The following is a 22,393-nucleotide window of genomic DNA, read 5'->3' as shown; positions in this document are numbered from 1 at the left end:
GGAGGAATATCGGCGCCGGGCAGTGATGCGGCTGCACGTGCCGCCGTCAATGACTTACAGCAGGTGCAGCCTCAGCCGTAAGAGCGGCTGTGCAGCTTGAGCGGCAAAATTTAAAATGAAAACGTTATAATAAAAATGAGCTTCTTATGGTGTTACCTCAGTGAGGTAATCCCTGCTGAAAACAGGTGCGTCTGCTACCTGCAGGCACCAAACAAAAACTGGCTGCATGAGCCTGGAGGCGGGGTTGTAGGGGAGAGGGTCCGGGCAACCTGGGAATTCTAAAGCGCTTCGCTGATTGGTGCCTCAGACCCCCTGGATCCGCCTACAACCCGATGCCCCCTGTGGGACCCATGGACCCTGACAAGGAAACAAGATTTATTTATGCGAAGAAAGATTTTTTAGGACGTCATGATGGAAATGAGTAGATAATTTGATAAAATGATAGGGGGAAATTCCCTCTTGGATCATTCTGCCGAAGAGTTTGCTAACTTGTAGAATCAGTGTCTCCAAACCCTCAATCCACCACAAAGTGTGTGTGCTCTCCTAAGTGTCCCTCAAATGACATCAGGCCTGATGACAATACCCCAGAGGTATTGAAACATTGCTTATTAAAAAGGAGCATTGGGATACAGATAGATCTCTAGATCTATATATATACACACACACACACACACACACATCACGAAAGCCTAAATGCCTGCATACACTAGTGTGATTTTGGCTGATCTCAAACAATTGACTGATTAGGCTAAGAGGAGGAAGAAAAAAAATAATAAATAAATAAATAGCACGTGTTTTACATATCATCTTATCCGCGTGATTGAACCTGCTACACATGCTTACCACCTGCCATATGTCGTATCTGATTTCCCTTGAACTTCCACGGCAGTCCTTTTACATGCGATAAATTGCATGCAATAAATTGCATGCAAAAATGGCACACCAAGTGCCAAATTGTATGGAAGGACTCCAGGGGAGATGCTGGGGGAGTTCGAGGAAAATCAGGTCCTCAGACAAGTCACACTAGTGTAGTGTCTTTAAGGCCCCCATACATTATGCGATTTGGGCACGGTTTTGCCCGATTCGAATGAATCGGGCCGTGAAATCGTCCCAAATCGCATATGGAGACATCCCCTCCGACCCGATGCGCGGACCCGTGCGCATCGGATCGGAGTTGGGAAGTCGGACGGGCTGCACATAAGATTTGCTCCCCCGCAATGGGGGACCTACCATAGCCGGGCGGAGGGATCAGGCGCAGAGTACCAGGGAGCCGGGCAGGAGAAGACGCTGCAGCGGGAGTGGCTAGAGCAGCAGCAGAGCACTTCCAAAAAAAAAAAAAAAGCCCATACAAACGCATAAGAAGCCATTGAATGGCTGAGACCTCTCTCAGCCAATCAATGGCTTCCTTTGCGTTTGCATGGGCTTTTTCTTTTAAGTTGCTGCTCCCACCACTCGCGCTGCTGCAGCGTCTTGTCCTACCCGGCTCCCCCCCCCCCACTCAGCGGTATCTTGCCTGGCTCCCTGCACCACGCCCTCTGGTCGTGGGTATATCCCCGCTGCTGTCCCCCGCTCCCATTGTCCCTGCAGCTCCCCGGGAGTTGCAAGTGCCATCGCATGTGATCCCTCCGGGGAGCTGCTGGGACAATCGGGTCCGACTTGTCCTTATGACAAGTCTGACAAACGTATGGGGGGACTTAGAGATGAAGCGTGAAATCCTGCCTCCAGATGTAGCAATAAAGGCCTCTCCATGTCTTGTGACTAGCTAACACTGGCTTTTAACATGGTTAGGAGAACGTCCTCTAACAGAATGAAGCATGGATTCTGAAAACAAGAGACACCATTATACGAGAGGTCCTTGTGTAGAAATGTACCCCGAGATGAAAGATTGTTCGAATTGAGAAACTTCTATGGTGTCTGCTTGGGAAACTAGCCTCCCAAACCTCTACTCCAGGCATAAATAGTGCAAACATTTACATAATCTGCCCATGTCATCATTCTGAAAACCTCTTCATTGCCATTGGTGCCTCATGATTGAGTGTAACCCAGCTGTGACATTTTCCAAATAAATTTGGAACGGTCAATCCTGCAGTGAGCCCTTATTGGGGAGTTCTCAGCTGGTTTTATTTCCAGGACACTGATGTAGAATTTGGTTTCTTTCCCAGCCATGTATTTAACAGGAACTTCTTGAGTATCCATACAATGGCAAGACATGCCTATCAATGGCGGCAGAAGCAACACTAATTTCCAAAGAGAAGATCTAGAAGGGTCTATTGCTAGTGCTCAGCTTCCTGGCTCGAAGTCAACTACCCAATGCTTTAAAAACAGTACAATAAACTGCAGTTGGGAGGAGGACAGGTACACCAACTCTGTAAGATGCTGGTCAACAGTGCTGTAATGAGGCATAAATACTGATGCATGTAATAACCAAATGTCACAGCAAACTCCAATGCTTAAGGACAATAAGTTCAATTAATTGTTTATAAAAAAAAAAAAAAAAACAAGTCTGTCGATGATTATGTCAAATTCCACTTCCTTTCAGTTTCTGCAGCCCCTCCTCCACCAGAAACCAACACAACTGAAAATCTACTGAATAGAACATTAAAATGATTTTATTTTTGAAAGGATGTAACAAAACAAAAAAAAAAAAACATATGTATGCAACTTTACACAAGATCAGGGATGACCATTACATAAACTTGTAAAACATACCCACCTACAAAAAATAAAAACTCCAAAAAATAAAATAAAAAATCCCCAATGCAGTTGAAATTAATGTTGAAAAGCATTAGTAACTCCACATTTAAATCATGTTTGGGGGGAGTCCAAGTTGTATGCACAAGTGGAAACAGTGGCTGTGGCTCTTAAATGCACAGAAGTCTGGCTACGGAAGAAAAAGTTCCTTTTGAGGATGGAGATTACACGAGAATAAATAAGATCACTCCATGGGAGGCTCCATGATATAGCCGTTCTCTGTGGATAAATATCCGTCTCCAGACTGCATCGATTCTTGGTCTAAGTACATATCTTGGCTAGTCTCTTCAACTGGTTCTGGAATTATACCGTTGTCTGGGACCCTCTCCTCTCGCTTTTCACTGCGGTCACCTCGGTCTCTATCCCGCTTGTGTTCTCGATCCCTATCTCTATCACGTCTCCTATCTCCTCTGTCTCCTCTTTCCCGGTCCTTCTCTCTATCCCTGTCTCTATGACTACGTCTCCTGTCCCGATCGCGATCCCTATCTTTATCCCTGTCCTTGTCTCTTTCCCTGTCTCTATCACGTTCTCTGCTTTTCTCTTCTGGCTCAGGCTTCATTTCGATGCCATCGACTGCTACATCAACAGCTGGCAAGTCCTCGTTAGTTACTTCCACTGAACCTGGAATTTCTCCCTCAATACGATCTTCTTTCTTTTCCCTATCGCGGTCCCTATCACGCTTGCGGTCCCTGCTACGACTCCTGCGCTTGCGTTCTCGGTCCTTGTCTTTATCTTTCTCCTTATCCTTGTCCTTATCTTTATCCCTACTCTTTTCTCTGCTACGTTTCCTTTCGTCCTTTTCACGGCTTCGTGTCCTCCTCCGGCGCTCCCTGGAACGAGTCCTGCGCCTCTCTCGCACCGGCTCCTTATCCCGCTCGCCGCGGCTCCGTTCACGGCGATCTCTCTCCCTTTCACGGTCACGATCCCTAGTAAGTACAAACAGAATTACTGAATTGTGAGTCATTATTCGTACATTTCAAAGAATGACTAGCTCAGAGCCATGACTGAAAGAAATCTGTGCTTTAGGTTGGCACCTAAAAAAAGGAAACTTTTTCAGTTGGTTCTAAAAATGGTCCGTTTATAATTAAATTAAGAGATATGAAAGCATGCTTAGGAGAAACAAAAAAGACTATCCTTACAAAGAAATATATAACAAATAGGGTTGAGGTTACCAAAAAGTAAAAAGGAGCAGACTAGATGGGCCAAGTGGTTCTTATACGCCGTCACATTCCATATTACATACACTGAACTGTATGTGCTAGCAACATTTTGCATTCTAGTAAGGACAGAACGTTGGGGACAGGAAAATATCTGTCAAACAAGTTCCATATAAAGACAATTTTACTGGATCTAGAAAGGTCTGAAAATAAACTACAGCACCTCCATCTGCACCCATACAACCAGAACAATTGTGGTGCAACTTGTAGGCCGCAGTGGTACAGGATGAAGGAAAAGTTCCTGTGAAGGTCTTTATAAATACTTCAAGGTATCTAGAAAGTATCATTTTTTTTTTAAATTAAAGCATACACCTTAGAATTTTTTTTTTTAGAATTTGACGGCAGATAAGAACCACTTGGCCCATCTAGCCTGCCCCTTTTTAAAACATGTTACCTCAAACCATATTTGATCCTTATTTTTTTGTAAGGATATCAATATGCTTATCCCAAGCATGTTTAAATTGTATTTGCCTCTACCACCTCTGATGGGAGGCTATTCCACTTATCTACTACTCTTTCTGTGAAGTAATTCTTCCTCAAATTTCCCCTGAATCTTCCTCCCTCTAGTGCAGGCATTCCCAACCACGGTCCTCAAGGCACACCAACAGAGCAGGTTTTGTAGATATCCAGGCTTGAGGCACAGGTGACTTAATTAGTACCTTAGTGATTCTGATTAAACCATCTGTGCTGAACCCTGGATATCACTAAAACCTGCACTGTTGGTGTGCCTTGAGGACCGTGGTTGGGAATGCCTGCTCTAGTGTCAGTGCATGTCCTCGTGTTCTGTTGCTCCTCTTTCTGTGAAGAATGTCTCCCACCTGTACCTTGTTAAAGCCCTTGATATATTTGAAAGTTTCTATCATGTCCCCCCTTTCCCGTCTCTAAAGTATACATATTAAGATCTTTTAGTCTTTCCTGGTACGTTTTGTGATGTAGGCCATGCACCATTTTAGTTGCCCTTCTTTGTACAGTCTCTAATGTATTTATATCCTTCTGGAGATATGGCCTCCAGAACTGAGCACAGTTCTCTAGAGGAGGTCGTACCAATGACCTATACAGAGGCATTATCACGTCTTTCTTCCACCTTTACACTACAGTGGCTAATTCGGTAAAAGCCCCCATACACTAGTCCGATTTGACCCAGGTCCAATACTGGCCAAATCATATGCGTCGGACATCCGATGCGCGGTCCCGAGTGAATAGGATGGAATCCGGAGGTCGGACCTGCACCGACTCATACCCTCCTCCCGAAGGGAATACTAAAATCATTTTAAAATGGGGGAATAAAAAAATCCCCCAAAACAGAGCTATGGTTTGGAGTTGAAAGCAGGGAATAAGCTGGGCAAGACTGTACAATGGCGGATGGTTGTCATTGGTAGATAGTTGTCCATTGTTTTAAGGGCTAGCAATGACTTAGAAACATTGTGCACTGCAAAAACATACCACCAGGTGGCAGAACACTACAACCTTACCTTTCATCATATCTAGACGTATCATCTCTGCCAGAGTGCCGTATATTAACATCCGCTCCTCCGCGTCGCGTACCTCCAAGACCACCGCCTAAGATACATAATTGCAAGTTTATCAAATAAGACCCTTGTTTAATTACAATCGGAAATGATTTAAGTATTGTTGTGCAGAATAAGTCATCAAAAACGGTTTAACTCTTGCCAAGTGTTTCAGCATATATATATATATATATCTTAGGACAACTGATGCCATCGTTTTAACTGCGGATCCTTCATGGGACCAGGCAGCGACTGACAATATTCTTACCGAGCCTGCGGGGGCGCCAGCCTTTCACAGTACGTCCTCTCTCCACATCAACCAACACACGCCGTCCATCTATTTTCTTCCCGTCTGCGTGCTTGTATGCCGCTGTAACACCATCCCCAGAAGAGCAAAAAAAGCAGCCATTAGCTAAAAAGTGTCCCCCGTCCCTCCCCCCTCCCATTATGATAAATCACTGAAAGGGGATAAATAAAACCAAACATACAGAGAAAAAAAAACAACAACTGCATACTAAAATGTAGAACATTCAAGCAGTTACTCCTCCAAGAGGTTCAAAAGGAATAAAACCGCAGCACCTCGTGTTGTGGTATCAATAATCTAACGGGATGTCACAAATCTGCAGTGAAGCAGTTGGTAGCATCGATTTAGCAGAAAACCTATCGACATTTTCTGGGCAAATGGGGTTTAAATAACATCCCCATTGTCCAGAAAGAGCAGTTTTAAAGTGACTGTTACCAAGACACCCCACCCCCAAATCATTCTCCCATTGCCCAATGTTTCCCACTTGTTTGCACCCAGCTGAAAGGGAGAAAAATGCAGGTTATAGAAAATGGTTTCAGAATATTCCATATAAAAAAGGTCTGTGTGCACTAATAACATTGTGAGTTCTAGATGGGGTATGCCTCTAACTACATAAACTGAATCTGACTTAACAGACGTCACTCCTTTCTGCTCAGTGGCTAACTAGCATGTGGGGGAGGTGTATGCCAGCTAGGCGTGTCCTAAGTGTATACTTGCCCTTTTGAAAAGTACAAAACACGGGTAAGTCAATAGCTACAGTTAAATACAGCAAGAAGCACTAGACAGAACCACTAAAATAATAAAAAAATAAAAAAAGTTACCTGATGAAACTACTTACAAAAACTTTCAAATTACCGCCTCAAATTCAACGAATTTCATGACGATATCTTGGGAAAGGATGTTTGAATCTCGGAAGGTCCTTTTTTTTATATTTTTCTTTTTTTTGGAAAGTAGGACATTTCTTACAGCTGAGAAACGCTTACCTGTCTCAGCTGCTTTTTAGATAAATCCATTGCAAGCATTTATTTACTGCGTACGGATAATAGTTGACGGCTGCAGGACACCAATGACTGCCGACTGTGGCTAATACACACACAGGCTCCTTTTGAGTCTTTACGGCCTTGCATCGTCTGCATATCTAGCATAATCTGCCATCTCACAGTATCAAGTCTCTCCTTTGGATAACTCGCGCCAAATAGCACAGGGAGCAGTTTCTGTTTCTGAATTATACACGGCATGGAAAGGGAAACTGCTGTCGATTTCAAACTAACCACAAATAAATATGTAATTAAGTCCATACAAAGAGTCCAACTATGCTAGAAATGACAAAAGCTTACGTAGAGCTTCAGATGTTCTCATGGAGGTGGATTTAAGTTCGAAAACCTCTTACTGGTTTCCACCAAGCTTACCTGCTCGGCAGATAGGCAGCACATCGCTGTAGAAGGAATCTTTTCCCGGTATACCATTTGATTTTTAGGTCAATTATTCTACATTGTATGATCAAGATTCTAAGCTGGTTCATGTTTTAACCATTTAATAGGTACGCTTAGAAAGATGCCAGACATTTGCAACGGTAGGAAATTGACACTTTGGAGGTTAGTAAGCTTTATGAACAAGACAGTTAAGAAGAGACAGACAACTGTATTAAAAAAAAGGGACATGACAGGGGCCTGGCCAATGTTCGGGGAGGGGGGGGGGTTGCTTAGCCTGCCAGGAACTGGCCTGGTTTGTAACCCGGGAACGGCAGTCATTTTATTAAATGAAATGTTTACAAATGCACACTTGTCCTGAATAGGCGTTCTCGTGGCACAAACCAGAACAGCTTGGACCTTACCTTAATGCCAGATGTCCACTAAGAGAATAATAGATAACCTTAAACCACGTATAACTGACCAATGGACCAAAAGCGACACTAGTGAGATGGCTTCTCATGCCGGCAGTTTGGAAGAAAGGGGTCAGGGGAATAAGAAGTGGAAAGGGGAGAGAGACAGCAAGTTTGCACTTGAAGTAGAATGTCCAAAGACACAGTTGGGATCAAGGCCGAGACTAAAAGGACACAGATTGTGAATTGTGCGCACCAGAAACCTGATCAGGTGATCGGTACCTTCAACAAATCAAAAACAACTGCAACATGGCCGGTTTCACTTACACAAACCTACTTCCCACACCTACCCCTCTCCATCCAAGCAGTCTTCAGCTTCATCCTTAAAAAAGCGAAGAATTACCATTGCTGGTTTGCTGGCGATTCTTTAATTGCCTCTATTTGATTGAAGCATCATGCGCCAACGAGAAGGCCAGAGGATGTCTCCACTTGCTGTGGCTTACCTGGGCCCTCACCATCTCACCTTGCACAAGCTAGTAAGTTTTACAATCTGTGAGTGCTTCTAATGAGCAGTCACACATGCAAAAAAGGTAAAACCTGCTTCTCAGTATCCCTAAACTACTAAACTAAGATCCCATTCTAAATAACACCCTTAAAAAAAAAAAAACACCCACCCAAAAATCATTGCTTAAACTCAACATTTGCATAAATTTCTGGCTAAGTAAACTTAATATCAAATAAAATAAAAATTGTGCCTTTTGCCAGCATGCTGTCTGAAATCTCTTAAAGCAGCATTGGGCTTCTAACCATCATGATGCAAAAAGGCCATAGAATGAAGTCACGAAATCAAATACAAACCGCCAGATCGGTGGCTTATTTGTGATGGTGCCCCGACGTAATGGAAGCACTGCTTGGCCCATGAAAATGTGGCTGCCGAAGCATTTCACAAGTTCACAAGTAAACTTAATTTGCCCTACACTAGCAAAATATATAATATCTAAAAACTAACCCCGCCACTACCTCTGCAAAACAGCCCATATACAAACCTAAAAAGGGATCTCGGCCTTCGGACAACTCAATCTGCCAGGCAGACTTCATTCTGATGCACCCCCGGCCATGTACAAGATTTGGGACGCAAAATGAAGAGAAATAAAATTAATTGCTAGTAGGATCTATTATCGCACCAGGTCTTGGACAAAGCCTTAGATGCAGCAAATGCAGTTATATTCAATGCTCAGACACCAGCTTAATGTTTGGGCCTCACATGAGGCACTAACAGCTGGCAAATCTGCTTGGCAGATAATTCCCTGGAGGTCGGCACCCCTTTCTAGAAAGCCTTTAGGCATAGACAATAATTTTACCTAAAAACCTTACCTTTCCGAGCAGATGGAGGTTTATTTTTAGCATGGAATAAGGGACAAAAAAAAACATTTTTGCAGGTCAGAAGACTGACCCAAAAGAGGGAGGGAAGAGGGGGGTATTCAATCTGTGCCGCTGCCAGTAGAAAAAGTGGCACTTGCCTATTGAACGCTGACAACATTGAAGGCAGCTAGATCCAACTTTTTATCCCCTAAAGTCGGATCTCGGTTGTCGGAAACTGCTGCGGATTGTCAAATTCACAGCAGTTTTGCCGATCCACAGACTCTGACACTCGACAGACGGAACACCGAATTCAGCTGTCGAACTACCGTCGGAAGAACCGAAAACGGCCCGGGATTTCGATTGTCGAGATGTTCCGACAATCAGAATCGCGGATTGAATACCCCCCTTTTACAATTATGGCCAGATGCACTGGTTTCTTAAGGAAATGAGGTCTCCAAAAAATAAAAAGAAATACAAAAATAAAATCAGTGTATTATTTAAAAAAAAAAAAAGTTGTGGTATGGCACTCTTTATATAAAAAAGTTTTTTTTTTAACTTGCACGTGATAAAAGAAAAAAAAAAAGTGTACTGCAAAAAACTTGAATGTGTGTTAGAGACCAAACACAGTGGCTGTCTCCAGTTTCTACTTGAACTTACCAAAATGTAAAAATCAATACTGAATATGGATTAAGACCATTTCAGGCCATGGTCTGTAGTTTCTTTAAAACTAAATGGAAGGCCTAAAAAATGTTAATTGCCCTACAAGCATTGAGTAAAATGTCTGAAGCCGTACATGTTGTGAAAGCAGTTTTCTTCACAAAAACCTCCCATGCACCCCCTTTCTTGTATGTGTCCAAGCGCTTAACTGCTGCTAGGGGAGAAAAAGTCCAGCCATGGAGGAAGCTAGCTAGTCCTTATCCTGCCCTGTGTCTCAGCCACTCACTGATTCAGGCTGATATGTGTTACAATGGTATAGAATTCCCCTCCTCCCTGATTAATTAATTACCCAAGCATCTCTTGTTGTCTTGTGTGGTAAATTAGGGGAAGTAGTTAATTGAGAGATTAAGTCGTTAATAACATTTTCTTGGTGTCGTGCATGGAATATGAGGAAATAATCTCTAATCGTGTTCCTGCTAACCCCCTTGCTTGCCTCACACTAGGCAGGCTGATGCCTGTGTAATGTAGGTATTACACTGTCCGGTATAACTAGGGGCTGGGCTACTGCTGCTTAGTCTGCCTCCCTGTGTCTTGTGTGTAAGTGCTGCAAAGTCTTACCCATCATACAAACCCTTATACCAACCATACAATGAGATGTTGTAAAGGGGAGCATTTGCGTCAGCTGCAAGCCAGCAGTGGCAATTGCCATCACAATGGTGGCTGCAGTGGCAATAAGAACACAAAATTAATACACCCCACTCACATTACACTTTGTACAGATTTTTTTTGTAGAAAACATTTCACAGTACAAAGATGGGCAACAGACATCTACTGAGAAAGGGCATACATCTAGTGTACTAAGTACATGTTTTATTGATGCATTATGGGAAACCAAACAGGTAAAGTGGCCTATGGTTTGTAAGACTAATGCCACGTGTAACTGGACGCATAAAGCACATTACTGTGCGGGGATTACTGCTCCAGAATGTTAATGGAACTCATGGCATAACTAAAACATTGTTGCCCATCAAAATCTGCCCACATATGGTAGGACCCGCACTACAGTAATCCCAGATTATATACCAACAATATCTATTGTGGTCTGAACCTGGGAGCTGTTGCAGCAAAATTTCTGTGTCCTTCCAACACCAACGCGTGTACTGGAGGGTGCCGGATGAATCGCCGACAGTCGTTTCTCAGACATCGGAATCCAGACCGATAGGGGCTATTTTTCCTGGTGGACCCCAGAGGCAGAATAGAGTAGGTGGAGAGCCCCGCAAGATTCCTTCAACACGCTCACCAGCCTGTCGGGCTCCCAATGGCGGAGAAACGACCGTCAATCCAGAATACCATACCCATACTGGAAAAGCGGATCACTACAGTGCAAAAACTTCTCTACCACGCGCACCCGTGTACTCCTTCCCACAATTCCCGTATAACCTTCTGCTCTGCGACTGGTGCATGATGGGAGTTAAATACTTTCATATCGGAGCACAAAAAGCCCATCATCTACAGAAGGCAACGTACACCCAATAGTCAAAAATAAATGGGAAAATAAATAAAAATCTCCTCCTGGCAAATGTACCACTTGCTTGGCTCTATTTAAACAAGTCCAGGCCATCGGTAGCTCTGTAGATGTTGTGCAAACCCCAGAATGCTTTGCCAGATAGCCAAAAAAAGCCTATCGCCGGCACCTACTACCTACAGCCATAAACAATTTGCTCCCCTATGTGTTGAGTGTAGCAATGGGATTAATGGAATTCGGGTACCCACGTCAACAACTGATAACTTACCTTCCGGAATCAGCCCTTTACGTTAAGGGCATTACACTTATTTACACTGTAATAACATTTAATATATACAAAGGCTACAAATGAAATGAAGGTAAATAAAAAAGATACTTACAGTGCATGTCACGCTCATGTTCGTATTCGATGAAGGCGTATCCACGGGGCTTTGAAGAACGCTTGCTGTAAACCATGTGGATCTGAAGGTTTGGAAAACACATTTAATCATCTAAACTACTCACAATAAGACAAATGCATTTCTATTATAAGAAAACGTCACCTAATAAATCCACAAGGGTCCAGTTACCAACCTGCTCACCCCAACCCTGGGTGGACACCACTAACTAGCTGCTAGATGTCCAGCCAGCACTGATTTTACAGCCTACTTGTCTAGGTTAGGTCTGGCCAAACCGTTCCTCAAGATCTACCAACAGCTGGTGCACAGGTGCAGTCATTACTTAAGATCAGATTTTCAAACCTGTGATGCATTCATTCCTAACAGACACATTCGAGAGATCCACCGGTGGTCTGGAAAACAAACTGTTGGTAGATCTCAAGGACCACCCTTAATCTAGGTGATAATGAAATTAACATTGAAAAAGGACAGTACTGGGTTTGGGGTGCCCTCTACTAGGACCTCTATAGCGGAAAGGGGGCAGAGCAGCAGATGGACTGAGGTGTCCTTTACTAGTTACTGTCTTATGTTAGGTACTTAACAGCAAGGTTATCTATGGTTAAAGTGCAAAAAAATATCGCACTACTCCTGAGCTTTCAAATGCATACTCTAATATCTTAGGACAGGGATGGCTAACCTTGACACTCCAGCTGTTGTTGAACTACACATCCCAGCATGCCCTGCATCAGATTTAGCATGGCCAAAGAGAAACTGTAGCAGGGCATGCTGCGATGTGTAGTTCAACAACAGCTGCAGTGTCAAGGTTAGCCATCATTCTCTTAGGACATACTCATAGCTACCGGAGATTTCGCTGCACAACTGGAAGCTTTCCACCCCACCCTCCCTTTGCATTTATACGTAAAACAAGATTCTTAAACGGAGACCCTAAGAATTCCCTACTCCCCTCTCACGAAACAGTCCAGTTGGCATGTATATACCACTGATGGAGAAGGAGCTTCGCTACATTTAGAAACCGATTAATGTTGATAGAGTTGTGGGTGTTTCTCATCTGTTCTTATGGTTATTATTTGCATTCTGTAATAGGCGCAATATGTATGTGTGCGCCTCTGTCCTATTCTTCTCAACTAAGACTGGTAAATTGAACTGTGCATTTGTGTTCTATGCTCCCTACTCCCTTTTTTTCCCCGCTCTCCCCGTTTTCTTTTCTTCTCCCCCCTTTACATGTTACATTTTCGTTGTTTTCGGTATATGCTTAGTACTACGAATTGTTGAATAGCTAAAAAAGCTTTAATAAAAATTCTAAAAAAAAAAAAAAAAGAAAATGGGCAGACCAATCAAACGGCTAAAGAAGCAGCCTGTCTTCACGCCAATACATACCCGTTTAATAGGTCCATACACCTCAAATTCTCTTCTCAGCTTTGATTCCGTTGTGTCGTAGTTCTGAAATGTTCAATTGAGAAAACATACAATTGTGAAAGTCACATAACAAAATAAACCGTATTCTACTAAATTAAACTGACTTTCTACTGAAATCGTATTATATAGGCTACATATGGAGGAAACCTACCACTCTGGCAACAAACAGCGTCTTGAAGGCATCTCCTTGGGCATTTTGATCATTGTGTGGATCCCCTAATCGGAAAGAAAAAATAAATAATATCAGATGTCTGGTCAGTTCTCTTTGCAGTTTAAGCAGGTATTTAAAATATTAAACTGCATAGGCAGCAGGAGCCGCACACATGACCATGATCTATATGGTACTTACAGATTTTCAGTTCATTTTCCACATCCTGCTGTCTTCTCTCGATTTTCTCTCGTCTCTGCAAAAATGGAATTAAAATAAATGACCCATCGTCACATTATATCACTCAGCCCACCAATGACAAGATCATGTAACGTGTGAAGTAGCTTAGGAATGATGAGCCAGTTACAGACGTTGACAGGTGGGTTGTTACCACCCCTCTCCTTTATACACTGCACATTGGACACCAGAGAACACAGCAAACCTTAACATGCGCCATATAGTGCTAAACAAAACAACATCTGTAGAAAACACTGCCTAGATCTTTAAAGGCTTTACAGACAGCGGCATATGAACAGAATCACTGGAACGTATTGTCCTTGTTTGCATTTCAAGAGCATATATAAACCAGTGAAACAGGGATTATCTGCAGCGCTGGGTTAATGTGCAATTCTTTATATGGGGTTCGCAGGTTTTCAAAATTAACAGATTGTTCCAGAAGTTTTTTCTTCTTTTACTTAAAAAAACTTTTATTTATGAAGCCAATATATATGCAAAAAAAACTTTTGCCAAAGATATAAGTAAAAAACTTTTCCCAAAGATATGAATAAAAAATTGCAAAAAATACAAAATATAAAACACAGTATACAGTCTCGTTCCTTGCAGAAAAAAAGTTTTAAAATAGGCTCACCGGACCTCTCGGGGGCAGAATCTCCTACCACTTAGATGTTTCTCAGTGGGATTTCTTTAGCAGGATGAAATGCTGCTCCTTCACTGGTACTCTTCCCTTCAGGCACCACACTGCCACTGTGGTGACCCTTCGGGTTTTCCCTGTGTTTGGATAAAGTATTCCCTCGTGTGTAGGAGATAGGGACAGGTAATCCTTAGAGCAAAAAGAACACACAGCCTGCGTTCCTCTCACCAGCCAGCACCTGCCTGCGCTCGCAGTCTGGCAGGGTCACCGGGACGCTGATCTTTAAATGTATGCTGTGGGGCTCCGATGTTATCTGGATACCTCTCCCAGGCTTCACTTGAATGTATGTGAGCCTCTCGGGGTGCGATTGTATATACCCCGGTACTGCTCCCTTGTGTCTGGCGGCTTTTTACTTTTCTGTGAGCTCCAATCTCCAGCTGCTCATCTACTAGTTTCAACCTCTTGGGTCTTTCTCAAGATGCAGCTGGAGAGTGTAGCTCCTGATTATTTATCCTCCCTGAGAGTTCCAGTTTGCCTGTTCCTGGGCTTCATGTTCTTTCTTGTACATGTTGCCCGGCTTTCTTAAAGTTGTATACACATATAAAAAAGCATGAAAAATTCTTACACATAAAATATATAAAACCAGATACATAAATCAGGTATATAAAACAAGATAGGGATATTTCTATTTGTAATGCAGTTAGAATACAAAGTCGGCACGGGTTTTATCTGGAGTGAGGTATTGAGGATACGTTATAGAAACCACTTTATTTCGAACTCCCCATTTAGCCCGTTTGGGTGCAATGTATCTAACTCGTAGATCCATCGCATTTCTGCGCGGGCCAAATCACTTTTTTTGTCCTCTCTTCTCCAATTTCCCTTCACTGAGTCTATTATTTTAAAACTCACAATTTTATTTAATGAACATTCATGCACTTGTTTAAAATGGGCCGACATACAGTGTGTCTCCACCCCTTTTCTGATATTATTTAGGTGTTCTCTTAATCTAATTTTGAACTGCCGACTTGTTCTCCCTACGTACTGTTTGTTACATGCACACTGGATTAAATAGATAACGTTGCTGCTACTGCATGTAACAAAATGATCAATTTTATACTCCTTTCCTGTAGTGGTAGATGTGAAACTTTCTATTTTGTTTCCCTCTTTGTTCTTACATTGTTTACAGCCGGCACACATACCGCAGCGAAAAAATCCTTTTGTTTTAACCCTTGTGTGCATGGTTGCTTTTTTTTCCCGCTGCGGTATGTGTGCCGGCTGTAAACAATGTAAGAACAAAGAGGGAAACAAAATAGAAAGTTTCACATCTACCACTACAGGAAAGGAGTATAAAATTGATCATTTTGTTACATGCAGTAGCAGCAACGTTATCTATTTAATCCAGTGTGCATGTAACAAACAGTACGTAGGGAGAACAAGTCGGCAGTTCAAAATTAGATTAAGAGAACACCTAAATAATATCAGAAAAGGGGTGGAGACACACTGTATGTCGGCCCATTTTAAACAAGTGCATGAATGTTCATTAAATAAAATTGTGAGTTTTAAAATAATAGACTCAGTGAAGGGAAATTGGAGAAGAGAGGACAAAAAAAGTGATTTGGCCCGCGCAGAAATGCGATGGATCTACGAGTTAGATACATTGCACCCAAACGGGCTAAATGGGGAGTTCGAAATAAAGTGGTTTCTATAACGTATCCTCAATACCTCACTCCAGATAAAACCCGTGCCGACTTTGTATTCTAACTGCATTACAAATAGAAATATCCCTATCTTGTTTTATATACCTGATTTATGTATCTGGTTTTATATATTTTATGTGTAAGAATTTTTCATGCTTTTTTATATGTGTATACAACTTTAAGAAAGCCGGGCAACATGTACAAGAAAGAACATGAAGCCCAGGAACAGGCAAACTGGAACTCTCAGGGAGGATAAATAATCAGGAGCTACACTCTCCAGCTGCATCTTGAGAAAGACCCAAGAGGTTGAAACTAGTAGATGAGCAGCTGGAGATTGGAGCTCACAGAAAAGTAAAAAGCCGCCAGACACAAGGGAGCAGTACCGGGGTATATACAATCGCACCCCGAGAGGCTCACATACATTCAAGTGAAGCCTGGGAGAGGTATCCAGATAACATCGGAGCCCCACAGCATACATTTAAAGATCAGCGTCCCGGTGACCCTGCCAGACTGCGAGCGCAGGCAGGTGCTGGCTGGTGAGAGGAACGCAGGCTGTGTGTTCTTTTTGCTCTAAGGATTACCTGTCCCTATCTCCTACACACGAGGGAATACTTTATCCAAACACAGGGAAAACCCGAAGGGTCACCACAGTGGCAGTGTGGTGCCTGAAGGGAAGAGTACCAGTGAAGGAGCAGCATTTCATCCTGCTAAAGAAATCCCACTGAGAAACATCTAAGTGGTAGGAGATTCTGCCCCCGAGAGGTCCGGTGAGCCTATTTTAAAACTTTTTTTCTGCAAGGAACGAGACTGTATACTGTGTTTTATATTTTGTATTTTTTGCAATTTTTTATTCATATCTTTGGGAAAAGTTTTTTACTTATATCTTTGGCAAAAGTTTTTTTTGCATATATATTGGCTTCATAAATAAAAGTTTTTTTAAGTAAAAGAAGAAAAAACTTCTGGAACAATCTGTTAATTTTGAAAACCTGCGAACCCCATATAAAGAATTGCACATTAACCCAGCGCTGCAGATAATCCCTGTTTCTGCATAGAGATTGTCCATTGAAATAATCATTGATTGAATATTTTCACCTGGGATTCAGCAGCTGCAGGGGGAGAGCGCTTGAGACTGTGTGGACTGACTTTTTTAAAGATAAACCAGTGAAAGCTCAAACTCCTATCCGTACATCACTGGCTTTGTAAGTTTGTTGATTGTTAGAGAAAAACAATAGACCCAATTACCTTATCACCAATGCGAGGAGAAGAGAAAGTCGCCGCCCAGACAGAAAGAAAATGGTCCCTGGCTAAACTGATCCATGCACAATTCCCAAACCATCAAAAAAGTTTGCCACTGTATCTGAGGCTTTCCCTAATCTGTGCAAGACAGGGTGGAAGTGGTGGCCGCTGACGTCAAAGAACCTACTCAAAAATAGTGTCTGCATTTTTTCAGACACACCCAGAAAAGGCATGTATCCACCCACAAACGCCGGCATCCTGTCAAATTGCTAGGGAATTTGGTTTGCGATCCATATGCACTTTCTGTAGCCATTTACCCATGTGCATGCAAATGATACACAAACAGTTGTTAGATAAGCGCTTGATTTACAAATTCTGAATTTGGAGGTCAGATCTGAATCAGACCTCTGTGTGCGGTCCCAGGAGTAACAGTATAGGCTCATCAGAACATCCTTATTGTGGTGATTCTAAACCTGATTCTTTCACCATGGTGAGTGGATCTAGAACACGTTCTCAAACTCGGTCCTCAGGACCCCACACAGTGCATGCTTTGCAGGTCTCCTCACAGAATCACAAGTGTGGGGGTCCCAAAGACAGAGTTTGAGAACCACCGAACTAGGATTTTACTTTACTGAACAAAGAAGCCGTTAAAAGATTTCACACAGACCCTTTGTGATTTCCTTCTGTAAACCTGCCTGGAAGATGACTGGTATGCTCCTGAATCCGCTCATGCTAAATGGATGCGCATGTGAATTGAAAACCTTTTGACCACACTGCATGATTTGTTTACAGTCACAATGAAGTGAATGTTAACTGCAATGTACCCCAATAGGTTTACTGAAGGGTGGAGTTGTTAGGAGAGCCACCTCCCTGTACCTTTGCTTCATTCACCGAAACTTGTAATATCTGCTCAAAAGCCCCAATTCAAATGACTATTCAAGCCCAGTATACCATGTGACCCTATGCTTTCACAGGGATGAATAATAATTCAGGGCTACTTTCTTACAAAACCTGATAATATTTGATAAAATCTTGGGGGAAGGCATTCCACATATGCGCATCAGACAATTATTCACCAACTAACGTTATCTGAAGAAATGTTGAAGCACTAATGGGGATAATCTATTACCAAAGTTTTGCTTATTATGGGTAATATGCTCGCTCAGGTATATTGAATTTGCCCCAATAAGCCGCGGCTCCTGCCAGCTCATCGGGGCAAATTAGATACCCCCTGAGCAAGCATATTACCCATCATCGGCGATCATTGGTAATAAGTTATCCCCATTAGTGCTTCCAAATTTGAGTAAGTAAAAAAAATAATTTGTTAACCCCCAGCTCACTGAATGGTATTAGTAACCAATCTTGAACACTGCTAAGATAAAACCCCATTAGTGCTTCCAAATTTGAGTAAGTAAAAAAAATAATTTGTTAACCCCCAGCTCACTGAATGGTATTAGTAACCAATCTTGAACACTGCTAAGATAAAAACGGTTTGTTTCTCTTGTTTTCCGCCGAAAACATGTCTTATCGAGTGACCCAATAGGATAGCACAATAAAAACAGCCCAGAAAAACCCAGTTTTTCACTCCCAATGTTTTACTGGGGATATTAGGGTATCTCTGTAAGTGGTGTGAAATACACAAGCACTGTCAGAAGAGGTGATCTCACACAAACACTTGTTGCACTAAGCAACTGAAGAACTCGGGTGTGTGTGAGCCACATATATGTAGGGCAAAATGTAATTTGGTGCAGGAACAGCTGAGATTTTGGCAAGTCAGCAGTCAGGTTTTAAGTGTTATTATGTAGCAAGACAAACCAAGCTGGGGTTGTGTTACTAAACATTAAGGTTTTAATCTGTTAACTCCACAAATTCTCAGTTAGAATCTTGCTGCCGGTTACATTAGGCCTCCAGTGTTTAAATTATGTCCCATGATACTTCGGGTTTACAAGTCTTACCTTCCTTTCCATCCGTTCATCGCGGGTCTCTGCTCTGGTCGGTGGCGGGGCATCACGAGGGTCCTGCGCACAGGATACAATTTAGTTCAATTCAGCAATGTCGACAATAATTCAAATACAGCTATTTAATCATTGATAAAGGCCTCACCTCAAACTCCTTAATGTAAGGAGCAATACCACAGTATGGCTGGTTGTGGTGTTTTTCATGAGGTAGCTTCTCCAAAGGGGGCAGGTATGGAACTGGATCTCGGGGAGCAAACAGAGCCAACAGGTTGGGGGGCAAAAACTGCGTCATTGTGAAGAACTGTATTTAAAAAAAATTGGTAAGTGGTTAGAAAACACAAGTGTTTTGTGCACAACAACAAACTCCTTCTACAATGCACCATCTCCAAAAACATAACTCCTCCTTAAATCAATGTCACCTGTGAGATTATTATAAAACTATCAACCCATAGAAGCATCAAAGTGACTTATACCCCTTTCACCCCAGTCCTGCAAACCTGGGAGTTTGCATAGGAGCGTGCAAAATCCCAGGTTTGCAGACGGTATAAACGATCTGACCGGGGTCGTGAGACCTCAAGATTTTAATGCGGCAAGCGTTATGGATTGAACAAGAGTTCAACCCTGATCGCAGTGCGGTATAAACGGGCAACCGGACCCGTTCGCTGCAATGGAAAAGATGCTCTTATCCCAAAAAAGTTAGCTTAAATAAGATTAATAACACAGCTAATTATATCCACAGTATTGGATACTTTCCAGGACACTGGATTGGAGCCGTTAGGAGTGGAGTGGCAGGTTACGGTTTTGCCATGTACCAGATATACAGAACTTTGCATGACTGCGGCTTAAAAGACAGAAATACTGGGAGTTGTTGCTCAGTGTGTATGCCGAACAATGTAATGAAAATCGCACTGAGCAGCATGGCTCTCGTTACGATATAGTAGAAAGATTTTGCTGCAAATACAACATCGCGGGCTGGAGCATTGGGATTGAAATCGGCTAAACAAGTTTGAACTAACATGCTGTCGATTTTGTCTATATAGTCAAAATCGCACCATGTGTATACACAATTAACAATGACTGCAGCACTTCTGCTGCTGTAAAGTGATAGTATGTTTTCCCCTGGAGAAAGACTGATACATTTGGGAAAATACTGATTATAGAGGGGATCGCCATAGCTGGAAAGCCATAACTGTATAAATCCATCCAATTTTAGACCTTTGTGATTCACCAACACTCCGTTAACTACATGTTTGTATTGCTGCTCTACATAACCCTACAGAAATGTTTTACCCTATAAATTAACCCTAATAAATCATAAACATTATTCCTACATTATTCCTTAAAGATCCCCAAGTACCTGGCAATTGTGAAGGCAGCTGTTTCACCAGTGTATTTTCCCTGCAACACTGAATCCACAATAATATCGCCCTGTGCGCCCTCATGCTTTCATTCCCTCCTTTGCTTTGAGAACCAGACACTAAATCTAAAGTATATTAAACAGCACTACCCAGTTAGTTGCAGATCCCTGTATATTAACCAGTATACACGGTGAGGATGGAGGCTTCAGCGGGCCTAGATCTACTTTAACCATATGGCACCAGATAGCGCACTAACTGCCATTGCCGTGCATATCACAACACACTATTTACTTGTGCGGGGAGGTGAGGGCATGAGCCTAAAATAGGAGTCTGTGACCCTGTACAATGGGTCTGTGTCCCACACATTGCAGCAGTCTGCCATGTCTCCTCTTTGTTCCACGTAAACCCTGTTCTGTGCCAGAGCTCAACAGGAGGGTGAGATGGGTAACACGGAATGCCACAAGCAACGGGTCCAGCACCAAGGGCAGAGCCATAATAACATGGGGAGGAGGAACAGGGCATGTGTGCAACATACCCTGCTCTCAGTGAGTGCGTGTGATTATATATCACACACACACATTGATACAGACATAGATACATATATAGTTACACACTATAATATAGATACTATACAGTAACATGCCCATGCTAGGACCCGGATGCTCTCAGCTCCCACACGACACGAGGCGGGCTCCCCATATAACGCGATCCCGGCCGCCCGCACTCACGGTACATACCAGTCCCCGGGCCCGATACCTCCCCGGGGAGGATGGGATACTGAGCCCACTCTATAGCCAGTCCGTCCTGCTGCTGTGGAACTACAGGCCCCCTCCTCTCATGCCATCTCGCATAAAGGACGAAGCCTCTATGGGACCCCGAGGCGGGAGACGGGCTCGGGCCTTACACTGTGAGAGAGCAGGGGACCCAGCCCTGGCCTATCCGCCGCCTGCACCCACCAACCGTGCCCACGACCGGCGGGGCACCAACCCGAGCCACCCCGCTCCTTCCCGGACCTCCTCTCCCCCCCACACCTTCGTCCTTACCGAGCCGGTGAGAGCGCTGCAGCTCCGCTCTCCACCCGTCTGCCACTACTGCGAGCCTGCCGCGCGGCGTGTGACCAGGCCCCAGTCAGCGCGTACACAGATCCCTCCGCCAACACAAGGGCCGGACGCGCTTCAGTGCGAAACCACGCCTACACAGATCACTGCGTTACAATGTGCTGCCGCGCTGCCCGTGACGTCGTCAAAAAGTTCTAAGCTCCTGATCCGGTTATGCGTCATTGCATTAGGGTAGGCATATATTAGGGTGACATACATATGGTCGATCATGGAAGGTCGACATGGCTTAGGTCGACATATATAATAGGTCAACATGCCTAAGGTTCCACATGGTTGGAAGCATAAGGTCGACAGTCTAAAGGTCGATATGAGGTTTTCATTTTTTTGTCCCTAATGTTGACAGAGTCGACATGGACACTGTCTCATTGTGTTTCCCTGTGCATTGATCGCTGTGCTCGCCATGCATCTCCCTATGCTCAGCACACTATTTTATTCTCCCACCACGCTGTAGTGGATATTAGGTCATGTTGGCACATGTCGGTTCCAAAAAACAAAGTGAAAAACTCATGTCGACTTTGCCATTGTTGACCTAAGGTTTGTGTCAACCTTAAAACCATACTTGCCTTCTTTTGAAAACTAGTTTCAGGGAGATTATAGTTGGTAGCAGAATTTTGCACAGCACCCCATTGACGGGGCGTGTCATGCTCCTCCCAAAGGGCGTGTCTAGTTGCATATATGGAGAGATTGTGAAAAGATTGTGAACGTGGTACCTAGAAGCGTGGGTGTGCACTGCTACATCTGAGGGGAATCTTTTAAAATGACTTATATCCTAATGTAGATGAGCCCCAAAGCAGTTAGTAAGAGCTGCTATACTTGGTAAAGTGCTGGGAAATGGCGCTGATGATTCAATGTAAATGTATCTGTCTCTCATTCCTTTTTTCCTCAAAAATGTAACAGTAATGTGGGCTAGGTGACATGAGGGAGATTGCTAGACTAATGAGGGAGAGAGGGAGATTGCTGTTATTTCAGGGAGTCTCCTGCAGAATGCAGGAGGGGAGGTAACTATGATGTAACAGTGTAATGTGTGCTAGGTGACATAAGGGAGAT

General features: G+C 43.2%; 1 protein-coding gene across 2 annotated transcripts; it reads right to left on the bottom strand.

Annotated features, from left to right (window-relative positions):
- Nucleotides 1–2,591: 2,591 nt before the first annotated feature.
- Nucleotides 2,592–21,430, bottom strand: SNRNP70 (small nuclear ribonucleoprotein U1 subunit 70). Of its 2 annotated transcripts, none has more exons than XM_083162262.1 (10): nucleotides 21,272–21,430; nucleotides 19,016–19,171; nucleotides 18,868–18,930; nucleotides 13,310–13,364; nucleotides 13,112–13,176; nucleotides 12,922–12,984; nucleotides 11,527–11,608; nucleotides 5,745–5,846; nucleotides 5,440–5,528; nucleotides 2,592–3,670 (listed from the first exon to the last, which is right to left on the bottom strand). In XM_083162262.1, the coding sequence occupies exons 2-10, from the start codon at nucleotides 19,160–19,162 to the stop codon at nucleotides 2,936–2,938; spliced, it is 1,401 nt and encodes a 466-aa protein (XP_083018388.1). In that variant the 5' UTR covers nucleotides 19,163–19,171; nucleotides 21,272–21,430; the 3' UTR covers nucleotides 2,592–2,935. The 2 variants fall into 2 exon arrangements, with proteins under 2 accessions (XP_083018388.1, XP_083018387.1); XM_083162261.1 differs by having other exon boundaries at nucleotides 2,592–3,677; nucleotides 5,441–5,528.
- Nucleotides 21,431–22,393: the final 963 nt, after the last annotated feature.

Source organism: Crinia signifera, chromosome 19 (genome assembly GCF_055691185.1).
Source record: "Crinia signifera chromosome 19, ASM5569118v1, whole genome shotgun sequence".
In the NCBI taxonomy this organism is placed as follows: Eukaryota; Metazoa; Chordata; class Amphibia; order Anura; family Myobatrachidae; genus Crinia; species Crinia signifera.
Note: the sequence above shows the minus strand (reverse complement) of the source record. Positions and strands in the feature narration are given on the sequence as shown.